The sequence below is a fragment of the Macaca nemestrina genome, chromosome 17 (genome assembly GCF_043159975.1).
Source record: "Macaca nemestrina isolate mMacNem1 chromosome 17, mMacNem.hap1, whole genome shotgun sequence".
Classification (NCBI taxonomy): Eukaryota; Metazoa; Chordata; class Mammalia; order Primates; family Cercopithecidae; genus Macaca; species Macaca nemestrina.
In genome coordinates, this window is record NC_092141.1 from 10,056,437 (window position 1) to 10,071,058 (window position 14,622).

Sequence of the window (14,622 nt, forward strand, 5' to 3'; positions counted from 1 at the left end):
GATGTACCAGAGAGCAGTCTAAACTACCCTATTTGGGTGTCAACAAGGATTGGGAAGGAAAAGTTTTCAAAAATGTTGGGAGTCCATGCCTAGGCTCTTGGTGGCCCTGGGTGTGGAGCTGGGGGTTGTGGCCATAGTCCCATGGCTTGGTGGTCATGTCTGCTCTGCCTCTGTGTTCAGGTGGATCATTATGCCTTGCTGTCAACCTTGCAGCTGATGTACACCGTGGGATACTCTGTCTCTCTTATCTTCCTCTTCCTGGCTCTCACCCTCCTCTTGTTTCTTCGGTGAGTAGAACTTCTGCAGACATGTGTTTAGGCAGGTATAGTAGCCCTCCTTCATCTACAAGGGATATGTTCTAAGAGTTCCAGTAGATGCCTGAAACCAGAGGTAGAACCAAACATAGTGTTCAAACCAGGGATAGAAGCAACCCTATGTTTGGTTCTATCCCCATGTTTTTTCCTATACATACATACATACATCTGATAAAGTTTAATTTATAAATTAGACACAGTGAGAGATTAACAACAATAACCATATTAAAATAGAACAATTATAATGCTATACTATAATAAGAGTTATGTGAATGTGGCCTCTCTCTCTCAAAATATCTTATTGCACTATGTTCACCCTTCTTTTTGTGATGATCAAGGGATGGAGCTGGTCAGTGTTAGATTTCATCACTTTACTCAGAATGGCACATAATGTAAAACTAATGAACTATTTAATTATTTATGTCTGGAAGTTTTTTGTTTAATATTTTTGAGCTGCAGTGCACCATGATTGACCTTAGGTAAGTAAAACAGTGGAAAGCAAAAGTGTGGATAATGGGGGAATTATGGTATTGTGTCATTTGCTCACTGGCTACCTCTAGAAGGCGCTGGAAGACTGGGCTGGATGTGTCATGAATCATCAAAGCTGGAAATGACCTGAGAGAGGATGAGGCCCATCCATCCCATTCTGCAGATGAAGGGGAAGAAAGGGATGGCAATGTCCCAATCAGAGGCATTGAGTCGCCTCTGGCCATAAAGCCAGTTGGCTACACAGCTAGAACTTGAACCCAAGACTCCTGATAGCTTTGCCTCCTTTGGATTAGACACCTGCTGTGTGCCCAGCCCTGGTGTAAATCCCTAATCACACCCGTTACCACCACAGCCCATTCCCACTACAACTCAATCAGAGGCATTCTTTTTACAGAAGAGATTAAGAATCTTCCCCAAGGCAAACAAGTGGGTGGAAGAGCTGGGATTTTAATTCAGGGCCCTGGGACTCCAATTAGCTATCAAATTTAAGTGCTTACTCCTAAATGCATTACATGCATTAGGTCGTTTAAATGTCATCCCTAATTCAAATTAGGATTCATTCTATTCCTAGGAGGTTAGCATTATTATTATCCACACTTTATACGTGAGTTAATTGAAATATGGAGAGATGAAGTAACTTGCCCAAGATCGCCAGCTGGTGGGTAATGAAGCCAGGATCACAAGCAGGCAGTCCAGGATCTGAGCACTTTTCCTCCCTAAACTTTCAGCATTCCAAAGCCTGAGTGCCTTTTACTAAATCATGTTTTTAGAAATCACCCAAGTGAGACATTTATGGACCCACTAGAAAGCTCTCCAAAGCCGTCTCTTATCTCAGGAATGTAAGCGGATATAACGTGGCAGAAGGAGCATTTGACATAAGTGTAGGAGATCTGGATACCAGCTCCAGAGCACCTCTCCACCTGGGCTCTGCTAGCCCTAGGTTGGGCCTCATGTGACTCCTCAATCCTGAGATGTTCTGGAGCTCCTAGGGTAGAGTCATGACCATCTATCCCATTGGGAGAACCATGCTTGAGCTACGGGAGAACTCTGCAACTTGTACCCACTGATTATCTGTGACCTCCTTCCTCCATGCCCTGTCCCAAAGTTCCAGCGCCAAGCCAGGAGAAAATAACTGCCCAGCCCTGCAGAAAGTCACTTCAGCCAAGCCTGGGACAACCAAGTGTCAGTTCTGCCTAAGGCTTGGGGAAAAGTGAGGTCCAGTCACTGCCCTCAAATAGCCCGCAATCTAGTTAGAAGAATGCATAAATCCTAAGACAGAAGAATCTGCCTCAAGTTCTTTTTGGAAATTAAAAATGTAACAATAGCTCTAAAGCAAAATAGGACAGGGTATGTGCTGCCCAGGGAGCACAGTGGGGGAAGAGTTCTTTCCTCTGGCGACAGCAAGGATAAATGTCACATCACACACAAAGAGCCTGCAGGAGACTCCAGGTGTGTAAGGAAGAGGTGATGAGCACTAACAATTTTCTGGACACTTACTTATGTGCACAGATTAACGGATTTAATCATCCCACAACCCCTGGAGGTAAGTGCTCTTGTTCTCAGAGGCAGAAGAGCCTGGGAGACCTATACTTTGGCCTGAGAGTTTCTGTGTCTGAATCTCAGCTCTACGACTTGCTGCTCTGGGACTTTGGACAGATGACTTCATCCTTCTGCTTTAATTCTTTCATTTATAAAATCAGGGTAATAATGGTGCCTATACCTCCAGTGGTGGTAAGGAGTAAGATACTCAAAAGTAGCTGCGTATGTAAATAATTTGGAACACGGTTGGCATGTTGAAGATGCTTTGTAGGTGACAGCTTTTTTTTTTTTTTTTTTTTTTTTGAGGCAGAGTCTCGCTCTGTTGCCAGGCTGGAGTGCAGTGGCGCGATCTCAGCTCACTGCAACCTCTGACTCCCTGGTTCAAGCGATTCTCCTGCCTCAGCCTCCCAAGTAGCTGGGATTACAGGCACACGCCACCACACCCAGCTAATTTTTATATTTTTAGTAGAGACGGGGTTTCACCATGTTGGCCAGGGTGGTCTCAATCTCCTGACCTCATGATCCGCCCGTCTCAGCCTCCCAAAGTGCTGGGATTACAGGCATGAGTCACTGCACCCAGCCAGTGATAACTATTATTACTCCCATTTTACAAATGAGGAAAATGAGGCAGAGAGATTTAAGGTTATATAATCCAGCAGTCCAGCTCTGCAGCCTGTACTATGACCCTCTGTCTTTAGTGAGAGATACACAGGCATAAAAGGCATAGGCCTGTTGGTCAGAGCCATTCTTTCCTGAGGGAAGGCATTCGGTTTCCTCCTTGCACAGAAAACTCCACTGCACACGCAACTACATCCACATGAACTTGTTTGCTTCGTTCATCCTGAGAACCCTGGCTGTACTGGTGAAGGACGTTGTCTTCTACAACTCTTACTCCAAGAGGCCTGACAATGAGAATGGGTGGATGTCCTATCTGTCAGAGGTAATCCCCTTACCCACTGTTTAAAGTGGGCTCCCCACCTGATGGGTCACTACTAGGAATCAGAAGGCAGGCAGGTGGGACTAGGGAGGGGCAGGGGGAGATAAAAGGGTTTCCAACACTTTCTGGCTAGAGAAGCAGTACGTGACTTAACAAAACCACCACCTGCCCAGGTGAAGGAAACCACAAGCAGAAGGGTTCACCATGGCTGCTGTATGTCTTTGGGTGGGAATTCCTTCATGTGCAAACAAAAGAATTGGACTAGATCAACGCATTTTACAATTATAGCTGGCTGTCTGTATCCGTGAGTTCTGCATTCATGAATTTAACCAACTAGGGATAGAAGGTTTTGGGAACAAAAAGGAAGACTGTGTCTGAACTGAATATGTACGGACTTTTTTTCCTTGTCATTATTCCCTAAACAATACAGTATAACAACTATTCACATAGCATTTACGTTGTATTAAGTATTACAAGCAATATAGCTATGATTTAAAGTATATGAAAGGATGTGCATAGGTTATAGGCAAATACTCCACCATTTTATAGAAGGGACTTGAGCATCTGTGGATTTTGGTGTCCACAAGGGATCCTAGAAACAATCCCTCAAGGATATTGAGGGACAATTTTACTATTTTCTTAAAGCAGCAATGCTTTTCCACATTGAAATCTGCATCTATTGAGATGGTTTTTCCTTTATCCTGCTAATTAAACTAACCTTGCATTCCTGGAATAAATCCAACTAGGTTTTGACATATTATTTGCTTTCTCCTAAGTTGCTGTTTTAGTTTGCTAATACTGTGTTTTGTTGAGTATTTCCTTGTTGACATTCATGAGAAAGATTGGTCTGTAATGCCTTTGTCAGGTTGGGGATCAAGTTTGTGCTATCCTCCTAAAACAAATTAGAACTTGTTTCCTTTTTCACTATTCTCTGGAAGAATTTATTAAAGATAAGTATTATTTCTTCCTTAAATGTTTGATTGATTGTGCCAGTGAAGCATTTTGGACCCAGAGGTTTCTTTATTGGAAAGTTATTTATTTATTATGAGATGGAGTCTTGCTCTGTTGCCCAGGCTGGAGTGCAGTGGTGTGATCTCAGCTCACTGCAAGCTCTGCCTCCCAGGTTCACACCATTCTCCTGCCTCAGCCTCCCGAGTAACTGGGACTACAGGTGCCCGCCACCACGCCCAGCTAATTTTTTGTATTTTTAGTAGACACAGGATTTCACTATGTTAGGATGGTCTTGATCTCCTGACCTTGTGATCTGCCTGCCTCGAGCTCCCAAAGTGCTGGGATTACAGGCGTGAGCCACCGCGCCCGGCCCTGGAAGGTTTTAAACTATGGATTAATTATGAATCTTATATCCAGATTCTATTTCTTCTGTCAGCTGTAGTAAATGAGTTTTCCTAGGAATTTGTCTATTTCATCTAACTGTTCAAATTTATTGGCATAATATTGTTCATGATATTCTCTTCAGATCTTTTTCAAGTCCATTGGATCTGTAAGAGTGTTGTCATTTTCATTCCTGATATTGATAATTTTATCTTTGCTCTTTTTCCTACCCTTTGATCATCTTGGCAACAAGTTTCTCAATTGGACTTTTCGAAGAATAAACTTTCGGCGTTGTTGATTATCTTTATTTCATGTTTTCTATTTCATTAACTTCTGCTTTTATTATTTCCTCCCATGTACTTTCTTGGGCTTAATTTGCTATGCTTTTTCTAACTTTTTTTTTACATGATCCTTAAAATAATTGATATTCAGCTTTTTTCTTTTTTAAAAAATGCACTTAAGGCTGTAAGTTTTATTACATAAGATTGGTATTAACCATATACTGTAAGTTCGTGCAATATTTTGTTTACATTTGGTTAAGAAATACTTTCTAATTTCTGTTTTATTTTTTTCTTTGATCCATGGATTGCTTAGAAGTCTATTTTCTAATTTCCAATCATGAAAATTTTTTAATTATTGATTTTAGTTTAATTGAACTGAGGTTAGAGAACATACTCTTCAGGTTTCCATTAGGGCAATTGCTGATGGTGAATTTTCTACATTTTTGTTTGTCTGAAAATGTCTAGAACGTTAAAGAGGAGGCTGGCCTTGAAAACCTACATGAAGCCCTCCTTCCTTCACATTTTGATATTATTGCCAACCTCCCTGAGATAGTCAGCAAGGGTCTGGGAGAGACCAGAGCAAAGAAGGAGGGGGCTGGGCACGGTGGCTCACACCTGTAATCCCAGCACTTTGGGAGGCCGAGGCAGGTGGATCACAAGGTCAGGAGATCAAGACCATCCTGGTCAACATGGTGAAACACCATCTCTACTAAAAAAATACAAAAATTAGCTGGGTGTGGTGGCACGCGCCTGTAATCCCAGCTACTCAGGAGGCTGATGCAGGAGAATCACTTGAACCAGGGAGTTGGAAGTTGCAGTGTGAGCCAAGATCGCACCACTACACTCCAGCCTGGTGACAGAGTGAGACTCCATCTCAAAAAAAAAAAAAAAAAAAAAGGGGTTGTCCCTGGGAGGTCCTTCTCCCCTTGACTTGGAGTCAGATGCAGGGGAGCCTGGACTCACCCTCAGGTGTTTTGTCTTCTGCAGATGTCCACCTCCTGCCGCTCAGTCCAGGTTCTCTTGCACTACTCTGTGGGTGCCAATTACTTATGGCTGCTGGTTGAAGGCCTCTACCTCCATGCGCTGCTGGAGCCCACAGTGCTTCCTGAGAGGCGGCTGTGGCCCAGATATCTGCTGTTAGGTTGGGGTGAGTGACCTGACCTCCAGCCTCCTCTCTTGGGGATCCATCAGAACATGGGAGCCCAATAAAGACTTTAGTTGGACTTAGAAACCTAACTGGAGGTTGCTTCCGGGACATATAAATCCTCAAGGACAGGAAGCCTTGAAGAGGGGTGTGTGTGTGTGTGCACAAATGTGCATATATGCACAGGTGCTATAGGCCCAACAGCCCAATCGACACATTCAAAAATTGAGAAAATCTGGTGGAATCTGATGATATTCCTCCTACCCTGTCCCCAACTGTATTAGTCTGCTTGGAATGTCAAAACAAAATACCAGTGTAGTTTAAACAACAGACATTGATTTCTTATGGTTCTGGAGGCTGGGAAGTTCAGCATGCTTGGGTTCTGGTGAGGGCTCTCTTCCCGTCTTGCAGTCAACTGCCTTCTTCCTGTATTCTCATATGGTGAGGAGAGAGAGAAAGCAAGCTCTCTGGTCTCTTTTTATAAGGGCACTAATCCTGTCATGAGGACCCCACCCTCATGACCTCAGCTAAACCTAAGTACTCACCACCAAAGGCCCTGTCTCCAAGTTCCATCACATCGGGGGTAGCGCTTTAACATATGACTTTTGGGAGGACACCTATATTCAGTCCATAATACCAGGTCTTCAAGAAGAGGTTTTCTGATTAAAAGTAATATGACCAAGAGTATCCAGATTTGGACCCCCTACCTCCACAAACCCTTTGGAGAATTTGGTGCTGCAGGATTCAGAGGAAATAACCTGGGCCAGTCATTCAGGAGATTTGGGTTAATACCCTTGGATTTATTCTCAGCTGCTTTGTGACAAGTATCAAGTCGCTTTCCCTCTCTGGGCCCTGGTTTCTTGGGTGGTAAAACAATGGATCGGCCCTGTGCTACTCTGGGTCTCTCCAGCTCTCACAGTCCACAACTCCATGATGTTAGGTTTGATGTTTTAACCACCTGTGGTTAGCCCCATCAGCTGTGGTGTGAGGTAGGCAGGTTTGGCCAACCAACTCCTAACTACGTTTCCCCGTGTTTTCTCCCCAGCCTTCCCTGTGCTATTTGTTGTGCCCTGGGGTTTTGCCCGTGCACACCTGGAGAACACGGGGTAGGTAATTTACCGGGTTTTACTCTTTCATGAGCCAGTAATTCCCAGGCATGCCTAAATACAAAGAATTACATCATTTTACCAAAGAAAATATCCATCCCTTCTCATTTTGGCCATCTAGAATATTCTTAGGAATGGGAGATAAGATAATCAAAGATCTTATAGCAACTAGTTTATTCATTTAGTTACATATGCAAATTAGCTCAAAGATGCTGTGTAGGTCAGCTGCAGCCCTGGGTATGTAAGGGCAAAAATATAAGAATGATTATTGCAGCATTGTTCATAGTGAGAAAAAAAAATAGAAAAACCAAACAAAAAATCACTGAATGCTGGTCAACATGGGAATCACTGAACAAACTGTAATATACCTATATTGCAGAATATTATGAGACTACTTAAAGAAAAACAAGTTAGTTATTATGGGAACTTTTAGGCACTGATTCTCAACAGCCTATTTTAAGCCTATTGCCGAAACATATATCGTGTGATCCCATTTTATAGCACACACACACAAAAACTACGTATTTAGGAATTTATGTGCGTATGAACATGGAGGAAAATTTTGGAAAGATTTACACACTAGGCTTTTACCACTGAAGAGCAATTTAATGTTAAGGAAAGTAAACGGTACCAGTGCTAACGGGAAGGGATTTTAGTTCTCTCTTCTGCAGCTCCCACCCCTCGGGGGAATGATTGGTGGGAAGTAGGGCTTGAGTGCAAGCATCCTTCTTCTAGACAGCATGAGACTTTGACTTTCAACCTCTTCTTGTTTTTAAGTCTTCTTTTGCCTGCTCTTTGACCTTAGGTGCTGGACAACAAATGGGAATAAGAAAATCTGGTGGATCATCCGAGGACCCATGCTGCTCTGTGTAACGGTAAGGACCCTTCCATCCACCTCTTTGTCTCTGACCCTAGCAGCCCACTCTTGTCCCCCAGATTCTCTGATCCCTTGAGAGAGAGAAGCTAAACTATGAGCATTTTCTGCTGAATGAGAAGTTAGAAGTTTCTTGCTCTGGTTCAGGACCTCAATTTGGAGTTACATTGTAAGCCTCCTTCTCTCTGGGTCTTCAAACTATGTAAAGAGACCTGCAGTCAGCTCTGTGGTCCTGTATTGAAGGGCTGAGATGTGTGCAAGGCTCTGTGGATACTGATGCCTTTAGTCATGGAGGAGCCCGGAATAGCAGGGGTATCGGCTTATATCCATCCACAGGAGGGAGGAAGAGACTAAGGGAACGTCTTTTAGAGGAGGAAAACACACAATATTAACCCAAAATTGTGATGCAGATTAGAATCAAGACATAGATGCTACTCTGAGACCTTAGGGAGGAAGGACCTTTAATCACAGTGGCCCGGAATATTTGGGATGGAAAAGGATGGCCAACCCAGAGTCAAAAATTCCTTTAGATAGTAGAGTATGAGAATGAGATCTGTCAAATCTCATTCTAGCGGGAAGGGGCGGGAAGTTAGCAAACACTGGGAAGGGTTAGCAAGATCCCAGAGGGAGGCAGAAAGTATTTCTGCCTAGACACAGCATCGTCATCTCCGGGTGCCCACCAGGCGTCGAACACTGTTGTTCTCTGCCCACCCTGTTCCCCAAGGTGTTGCTGGATGATCTGTTTTTGCCATTTTATGTAAATAATCTGGCATTTGTGGTACCATGAAAGATAGGGGAGTGTCAAAACTTGTCAATAATAGAAGGCAACTCTCTGTCTAGACCTGGGTGTGACCTGGAGGGAAAAATGTTCCTAGAAGTGGTGGGAAAACAGGGTGTGAACAGGCCTGTGTCACTTCTAGTCTATGAGGTGGCACGAATGCTGCAGTACCTTCCCTCCCGTCACTGGACCTGCAGCTGATAGTGTCCCAGAAGAGGTCTGGGCACACACACGCCACATGTGGCGTGCTTAGCCCTGCCACATTCCCCCGCCCTCCACAATCCTCTCTCCAGCCACACTGCCCAGCTGGGGTCCTGTCTGGACACCTCCACCACTGTCCCAGGAACATTTATTAAGCACCTCTGCATCCCAGCTCCATGTGTAAGTGCTTTGTGTATGAGTGTAGGAACTCATGTAATCTTCTCAACCAATCTATGAGGATGTGCCATTCTTAGGTTTATTTTACTGGTGAGCACACTGAGATGAGACATTGCTTGCCTAAAGTCATAGAGCCAGTCAATGGAAACTGGATCTCAGCGCAAAGGGGTGACAGCTGGTACTTTTAACCAAACACTGTGCAGCTCAAAAACTATTTACTGCCTCCAGCCCCCATGCCTGCCATACTGAATGCTGCAGGCTCCTTTGCATCTTAGTACCTTGGTTCAGACTCTCCTGTGGTTCCAACTCCTTCCCTCGCCATCTTCTTCACCTGGTGATCTGTTCCTCATCTTTCAAGTCTTGGGTCAGGGATCCGTCTCTCTCTGTGCCGCTCTACCTGGATGCACACCTCACAAAGTAGGAATGGCCACACCCTCCTTTGTTCCTTCCCAGATCCTGTGCAGGCTTCTGCTCCAGCCCTCGCCAACACCATTTCAAGTGTCTCTTTAAAACCTGTTTTCTGCCACCGTAAACCCCGTGTTCTGATCATCCTGGCAGCCAACTCAAGCATAAGGTGGGTTCTTTATAAACATACTCAGTGGACACTCACGGCCTGCACTCTGGACCCTGGAAGGTTCTTGCTAACCAGGCAGAACAAAGCAGGATGGAAGCCAGAAGCCATCCCTAGGAGAGTGTTCAGGCATGGTCCAGCTGGATCCCTAGTGTTTACTTGCAGTCTTCTAGAAGCTGCACCAATGATTCTCAAACTGGGTTGCTCTTGGAATCCCCTGGTTGTCTTTACAAATTCTTTCTGCCTGAGTCCCACCCCCAGACATTTATGTTTCATTGATCTCAGGAGTGGCCTGAGTTGAAAAGCATGTTGCTACACCCTTGCTTTTCAAAGGATGGTCCTCAGACCAGATAGCACCAGCATCACCTTAGTGCTTGTTATAAATTCAGGTTCTTCAGCCACATCTCCCAGGCCTACTGAATCCGAATCTGCATTGTAACAGGCTCCCCAGGCTTTGGATGCACGTTAAAGTTTGTGAACCTCTTTGCCTGTACCTGGAGTTCTCAAAACTGGCTGTGTGTTCGAAACATCATGGTGGCTTGTACCCCAGACCTATGACATCAGAAATTCTGGGAGTGGGACCCAGGCACTGTAGCCAGGCACTGTAGTTTTTCCTTCCTTCCTTCCTTCCTTCCTTCCTTCCTTCCTTCCTTCCTTCCTTCCTTCCTTCCTTCCTTCCTTCCTTCCTTCCTTCCTTCCTTCCTTCCTCCCTCCCTCCCTCCCTCCCTCCCTCCCTCCCTCCCTCCCTCCCTCCCTCTCTCTCTCTGTCTCTCCCTCTCTCTCCCTCCCTCCCTCTCCCTCCCTCCCTCTCTCTCTCTCCCTCTCTCCCTCTCTCCCTCTCTCCCTCTTTCTTTCTTTCTTTCGACAGAGGCTTGCTTTGTTCCCCAGGCTGGAGTACAGCAGTGAGATCCTGGCTCACTGCAACCTCTGCTTCCTGGGTTGAAGCGATTCTTGTGCCTCAGCCTCCCTAGTAGCTGGGACTACAGGCGTCCACCATCACACCTGGCTAATTTTTGTATTTTTAGTAGAGATAGGGTTTCACCGTGTTGGTCAGGCTGGTCTTGAACCCCTGACCTTGTGATCCACGTGCCTCGGCCTCCCAAATTGCTGGGATAATGGGCATGAGCCACCGCACCTGGCCCACTGTAGTTTTAAAATCCCAAAATGATCCTAGTGGACAGCCAGGGCTGGAACTACTGCTTTGGACCTTGCTTTGGCCTTCTATGGCTGGCTGACCCACGTGCTAGTTTCCCTTGGTGCTTCCTAGCTGGGACAAGAGAACATGCTCTATCTTCTCACTTTGGATAAAATGACCTTTACATGCTGTTGCTTCTATGACTCCAGTCATGGTCAGCTCTACTGAAATGGCCACTCTCACCTTAGTTCACGGTGGACTCCTTATCTTCCCATTCAGACCTCTCCTCTTCCTGCTCACTCTACCCAGAAAATGACTCCACAACCCACCTACCCAGGCACCCAAGCTGGAAAGCTTGGTGTTCTCCTAATTTCTGTCCTCCTTCTCCCTGCAACATCTATTCAGACTTCAAGTCTTGTCAATAATTCCACTAAAGATCTCTCCAAGCCATTTCCTTCTCCTTAATCCCTTGGTCTCTGCTCTTCTGCAGCCCGTTGTGATTTTGTTTGTTTGTTTGTTTTTGTGTAGACCTCTGCAAAAACCTCCTTTTTGGTCTCTCTTCTTCATTCTTACCCCTGACAATCCATCCTCTTGTTGCAGCCCGAGTGATCTTTTTGGAGTAAAATCTGATTATGTCTCTGTTCTACTCGTCTGTTTAATGGGTCACTATTTCCCTCCGATCTCGTTCTAAACTCCTTAGAGTAGAGTCATTCCCTCTCTACTCACCTAACCAGAAGTGCCCTCTGCGCTACTTGTATGGATACATTTAAAGTTCTCCAAATCCACCATGGTGTTTCCCTCCTCCCATGCACACATAGGCCTCAAGTGCCTATTGGATGGCCCGAGGTCTGCTGATAAACTCTCTTTCTCCTTGGAAATTGAGTCCTTTATTAATCTCTCTCTCCCCCACCCCCCAACACCCTGCAATTAAAAGAGCTCAACAGGCCTGCCTAGAAGGGAATCTTTCACAATCACCCTCAGCTCTTAGAGAGGACATTGCTTAACTATTTTTGTCTGGTGTCTACAGGGACTTGGACAAGAGGAAATGGGCTTGAAGAGAAATAGGAACATTCCCCTTGGTCACAAGGAAGATATTTAACCATGAACTTGTAAAACACTGACATAGACCCCAGAGAAAGGCATTAGATCTTCATCTCTATCAGCTTCCAAGAAGATAATCTGTCCTGAACAATAAGGAGCTAAACCTGCTGCCTTCCCAACCTGCATAGTTCTAGGATTCTAGGATTCTGTGCATTGGTTCTAGGGCTCCATGGAGAGTGGAATGTATGTGTTCCAGCAGACATGGAAGGGAAAAGAAAGGCCATGCAGAAAGAAGTGAAAGAGCCAGGCTAAGAGTCAGGAGTCTGGGCTCTCTGACTGACTTGTGATGTGTCCTTTAGCCAAGTGAGTGGGTCTCTCTGGGCCTCTGTTTCTTCATCTATAAAATCAGTCTTGAACTAGGTCAGTGGTTTTCAACCAGAGGAGATTCTGATCCCTGGGGACATTTGGCTATGTCTGGAGACATTTTTAATTGTCATAAATTGGGGATGGGGGTAGGAGGAGAGTGTTGCTACTGGCATCTAGTGGGTGGAGGTCAGGGATGCTGCTCAACACCCTACAACACAAAGAACCATCCCCAGAACAAATAATTATCCTGCCCCAAATATTAAGAGTGCTGACATTGAAAAACCATGGACTAGACAGTAGCTACACATTAAAACAACCTGGGGAGGATTAAAAAAATACCCAGCCTGGACTTACCCAAACTGATGGAATCAAATCTCCTGCCATGTAGGACTTCCTTAGCACTGGAATCTCATTCAGCCACTCTCTTGTATCTTCCTTTAGCATTCATTGAGCACTTTCACTGGGCTTGGCTTGGTACTAGGTTATTTCAGAGTTTCTATCCTCTGGGAACTCAGAATTTAATGGGTATAATTCTGAGACTCATCAGACTATGACTGAACCAATATCTACCTTCATTTTTGGTCATATGACCACATGTTACAATTTTCCACTGATCTGAGTAGACACAACCCTAACTCTAAAAGAGAATTCCTTAAATCACAATGTGGAAGGAATCTGAATTCCTGAATGACTGTATGGAGCAGAGCTCCCTCCACTGCACTAGATTGTGACATAAAGAATAGAATAGAATAGAATAGAATAGAATAGAATAGAATAGAATAGAATAGAATAGAGAATAGAATAGAATAGAATAGAATAGAATAGAATAGAAATCTTTATTGTGTTAAGAAAAAAATAATAATTCTTTGGCCCCCACATATATCCTATTTAAACTGAAGTAACAAAGAGTAACAATAATCAAGACTGAGCTAGTAGCACTTGGCATTTCTAGGTACTTAACAATTTTCTTTCAACTTGGTCAAATTTGAGCCTGGGCCGTATTTTGGGGAACACGGATCAGAGGCTTCTAAGGAAAAGCCAACTGTGCATGGTGAACAAAGCACTGGGACCAAGGAGAATTTCCCATCCCAGGGTCCAGCTCTGTGGTGAACATCCCTAGTTATCATAGTTGGATCTCTCCCACCATCCCCTAGACTGGGTCTGCATTTGCTGACCAGCATCTGGATTGACGCGAGTGTACAACATGCTGGAAATCCAGATGCATCAACAAACTTCATTTACTGCTTTGTTGGTACAAGGTTGCCTGTGTTTCAGAAATGACCATAATGTGGCAACCTGAAGAATCCAGATGCCCTTTGGGTCTCTTGCCAGACAGAAATTGTAGAATTCCCACCTCTTTTCTTTGTATCAGACTTCACTACTTCACCTGTCATCTAAAGTGTACATTTAGAGTTGAATCATCTTGAAACCTGGCATATTCTTACAGCCTAGCCTCCCTGGCCCTCAGTAGAATATTGGTAAAGCCTTGATCAGTCCTGCTCAAGGACAGCCTTACACAATAATTACACTACGCAAGGTCATTCTATCCATACCCTACTCCCTGCAGTTAACAGACCCAGTGAAATGGCTGTTTTGAGCTCACAAATTGAATGAACCATCTGTTGACTTTATGAAGTCATAAAGTCAAAAGCCTGCATTTGCTATTGTTGAATCTTCTGTAGTAGCCTCAGAACTTGGCAAAGCTGATACACTGGTAAACTTCATCTTCACTGGCCTTGTCCCTCTTTAGGTCCTCTGCCCCACCAGGAAGCCAGGGGCTTTCTGTGACTTCAGGCTTCCCAAGACATTTCCTCACTCCTGTACTCTCCTCTTCTAAAGATTCCAAGTGGGAATCTTGCTGTACTCTGGGTTTTCCCGCCCCATCAAAACTTACATTTGGTGCACCCCATCTTCTGCTTTAAGTGGTGATATCATAGGCCAGATCCTAGGTAATTAGGTTGCAAAAATGAATGAATGAATGGATGGATGGATGGATGAATGAATGAATGAATGGATGAATGAATGAATGAAGAAAGGGCTTCCTTCCTCCTCTCCCAGTGATTCCTTAGCTTCAGTGGGATGTGTGCCTTTCAGCAGGGCTCTTGGGGAAAGTGTTTTGACTCACAAGAGTAGCTCTACAGGATAAGCATTTTAGTCCACAGAGCAGGCCAGAGGAGGAGGGGTTTGGGGGTAGATGGAAGAGTTTAGGGGTAGACGAGGGCCTACCCCTGAGTTCCCGCCATACTGGCAATCACCTCTGCCAACCTGTAGACCCAGACCTGTGCACAGAAGCTGGGGTACCAAGAAAGTGTCACCAAGGATGCATCTTGGTGATGT

General features: G+C 44.7%; 1 protein-coding gene and 1 long non-coding RNA gene across 7 annotated transcripts in view; one reads left to right on the plus strand and one right to left on the minus strand.

Annotated features, from left to right (window-relative positions):
• The window catches only part of LOC105473577 (glucagon like peptide 2 receptor), a 76,504-nt gene that overhangs the window by 29,234 nt on the left and 32,648 nt on the right, over positions 1-14,622 (plus strand). For all 6 annotated transcript variants that reach the window (XR_982327.3, XR_982328.3, XR_011615371.1 and 3 more), the window contains exons 5-9: positions 181-287; positions 3,129-3,282; positions 5,880-6,039; positions 7,082-7,142; positions 7,948-8,017. Coding sequence is in view for 3 of the 6 variants with exons in the window: in XM_071082344.1 (XP_070938445.1) it covers positions 181-287; positions 3,129-3,282; positions 5,880-6,039; positions 7,082-7,142; positions 7,948-8,017 (552 nt within the window). In the remaining 3 variants the exon portion in view is untranslated. The remainder of the gene's footprint in view (positions 1-180; positions 288-3,128; positions 3,283-5,879; positions 6,040-7,081; positions 7,143-7,947; positions 8,018-14,622) is intronic.
• On the minus strand, positions 241-12,802 carry LOC105473575 (uncharacterized). Its single transcript, XR_982323.3, has 3 exons — positions 12,640-12,802; positions 9,451-9,569; positions 241-378 (listed from the first exon to the last, which is right to left on the minus strand). It is a non-coding gene; the product is annotated as an uncharacterized lncRNA (long non-coding RNA).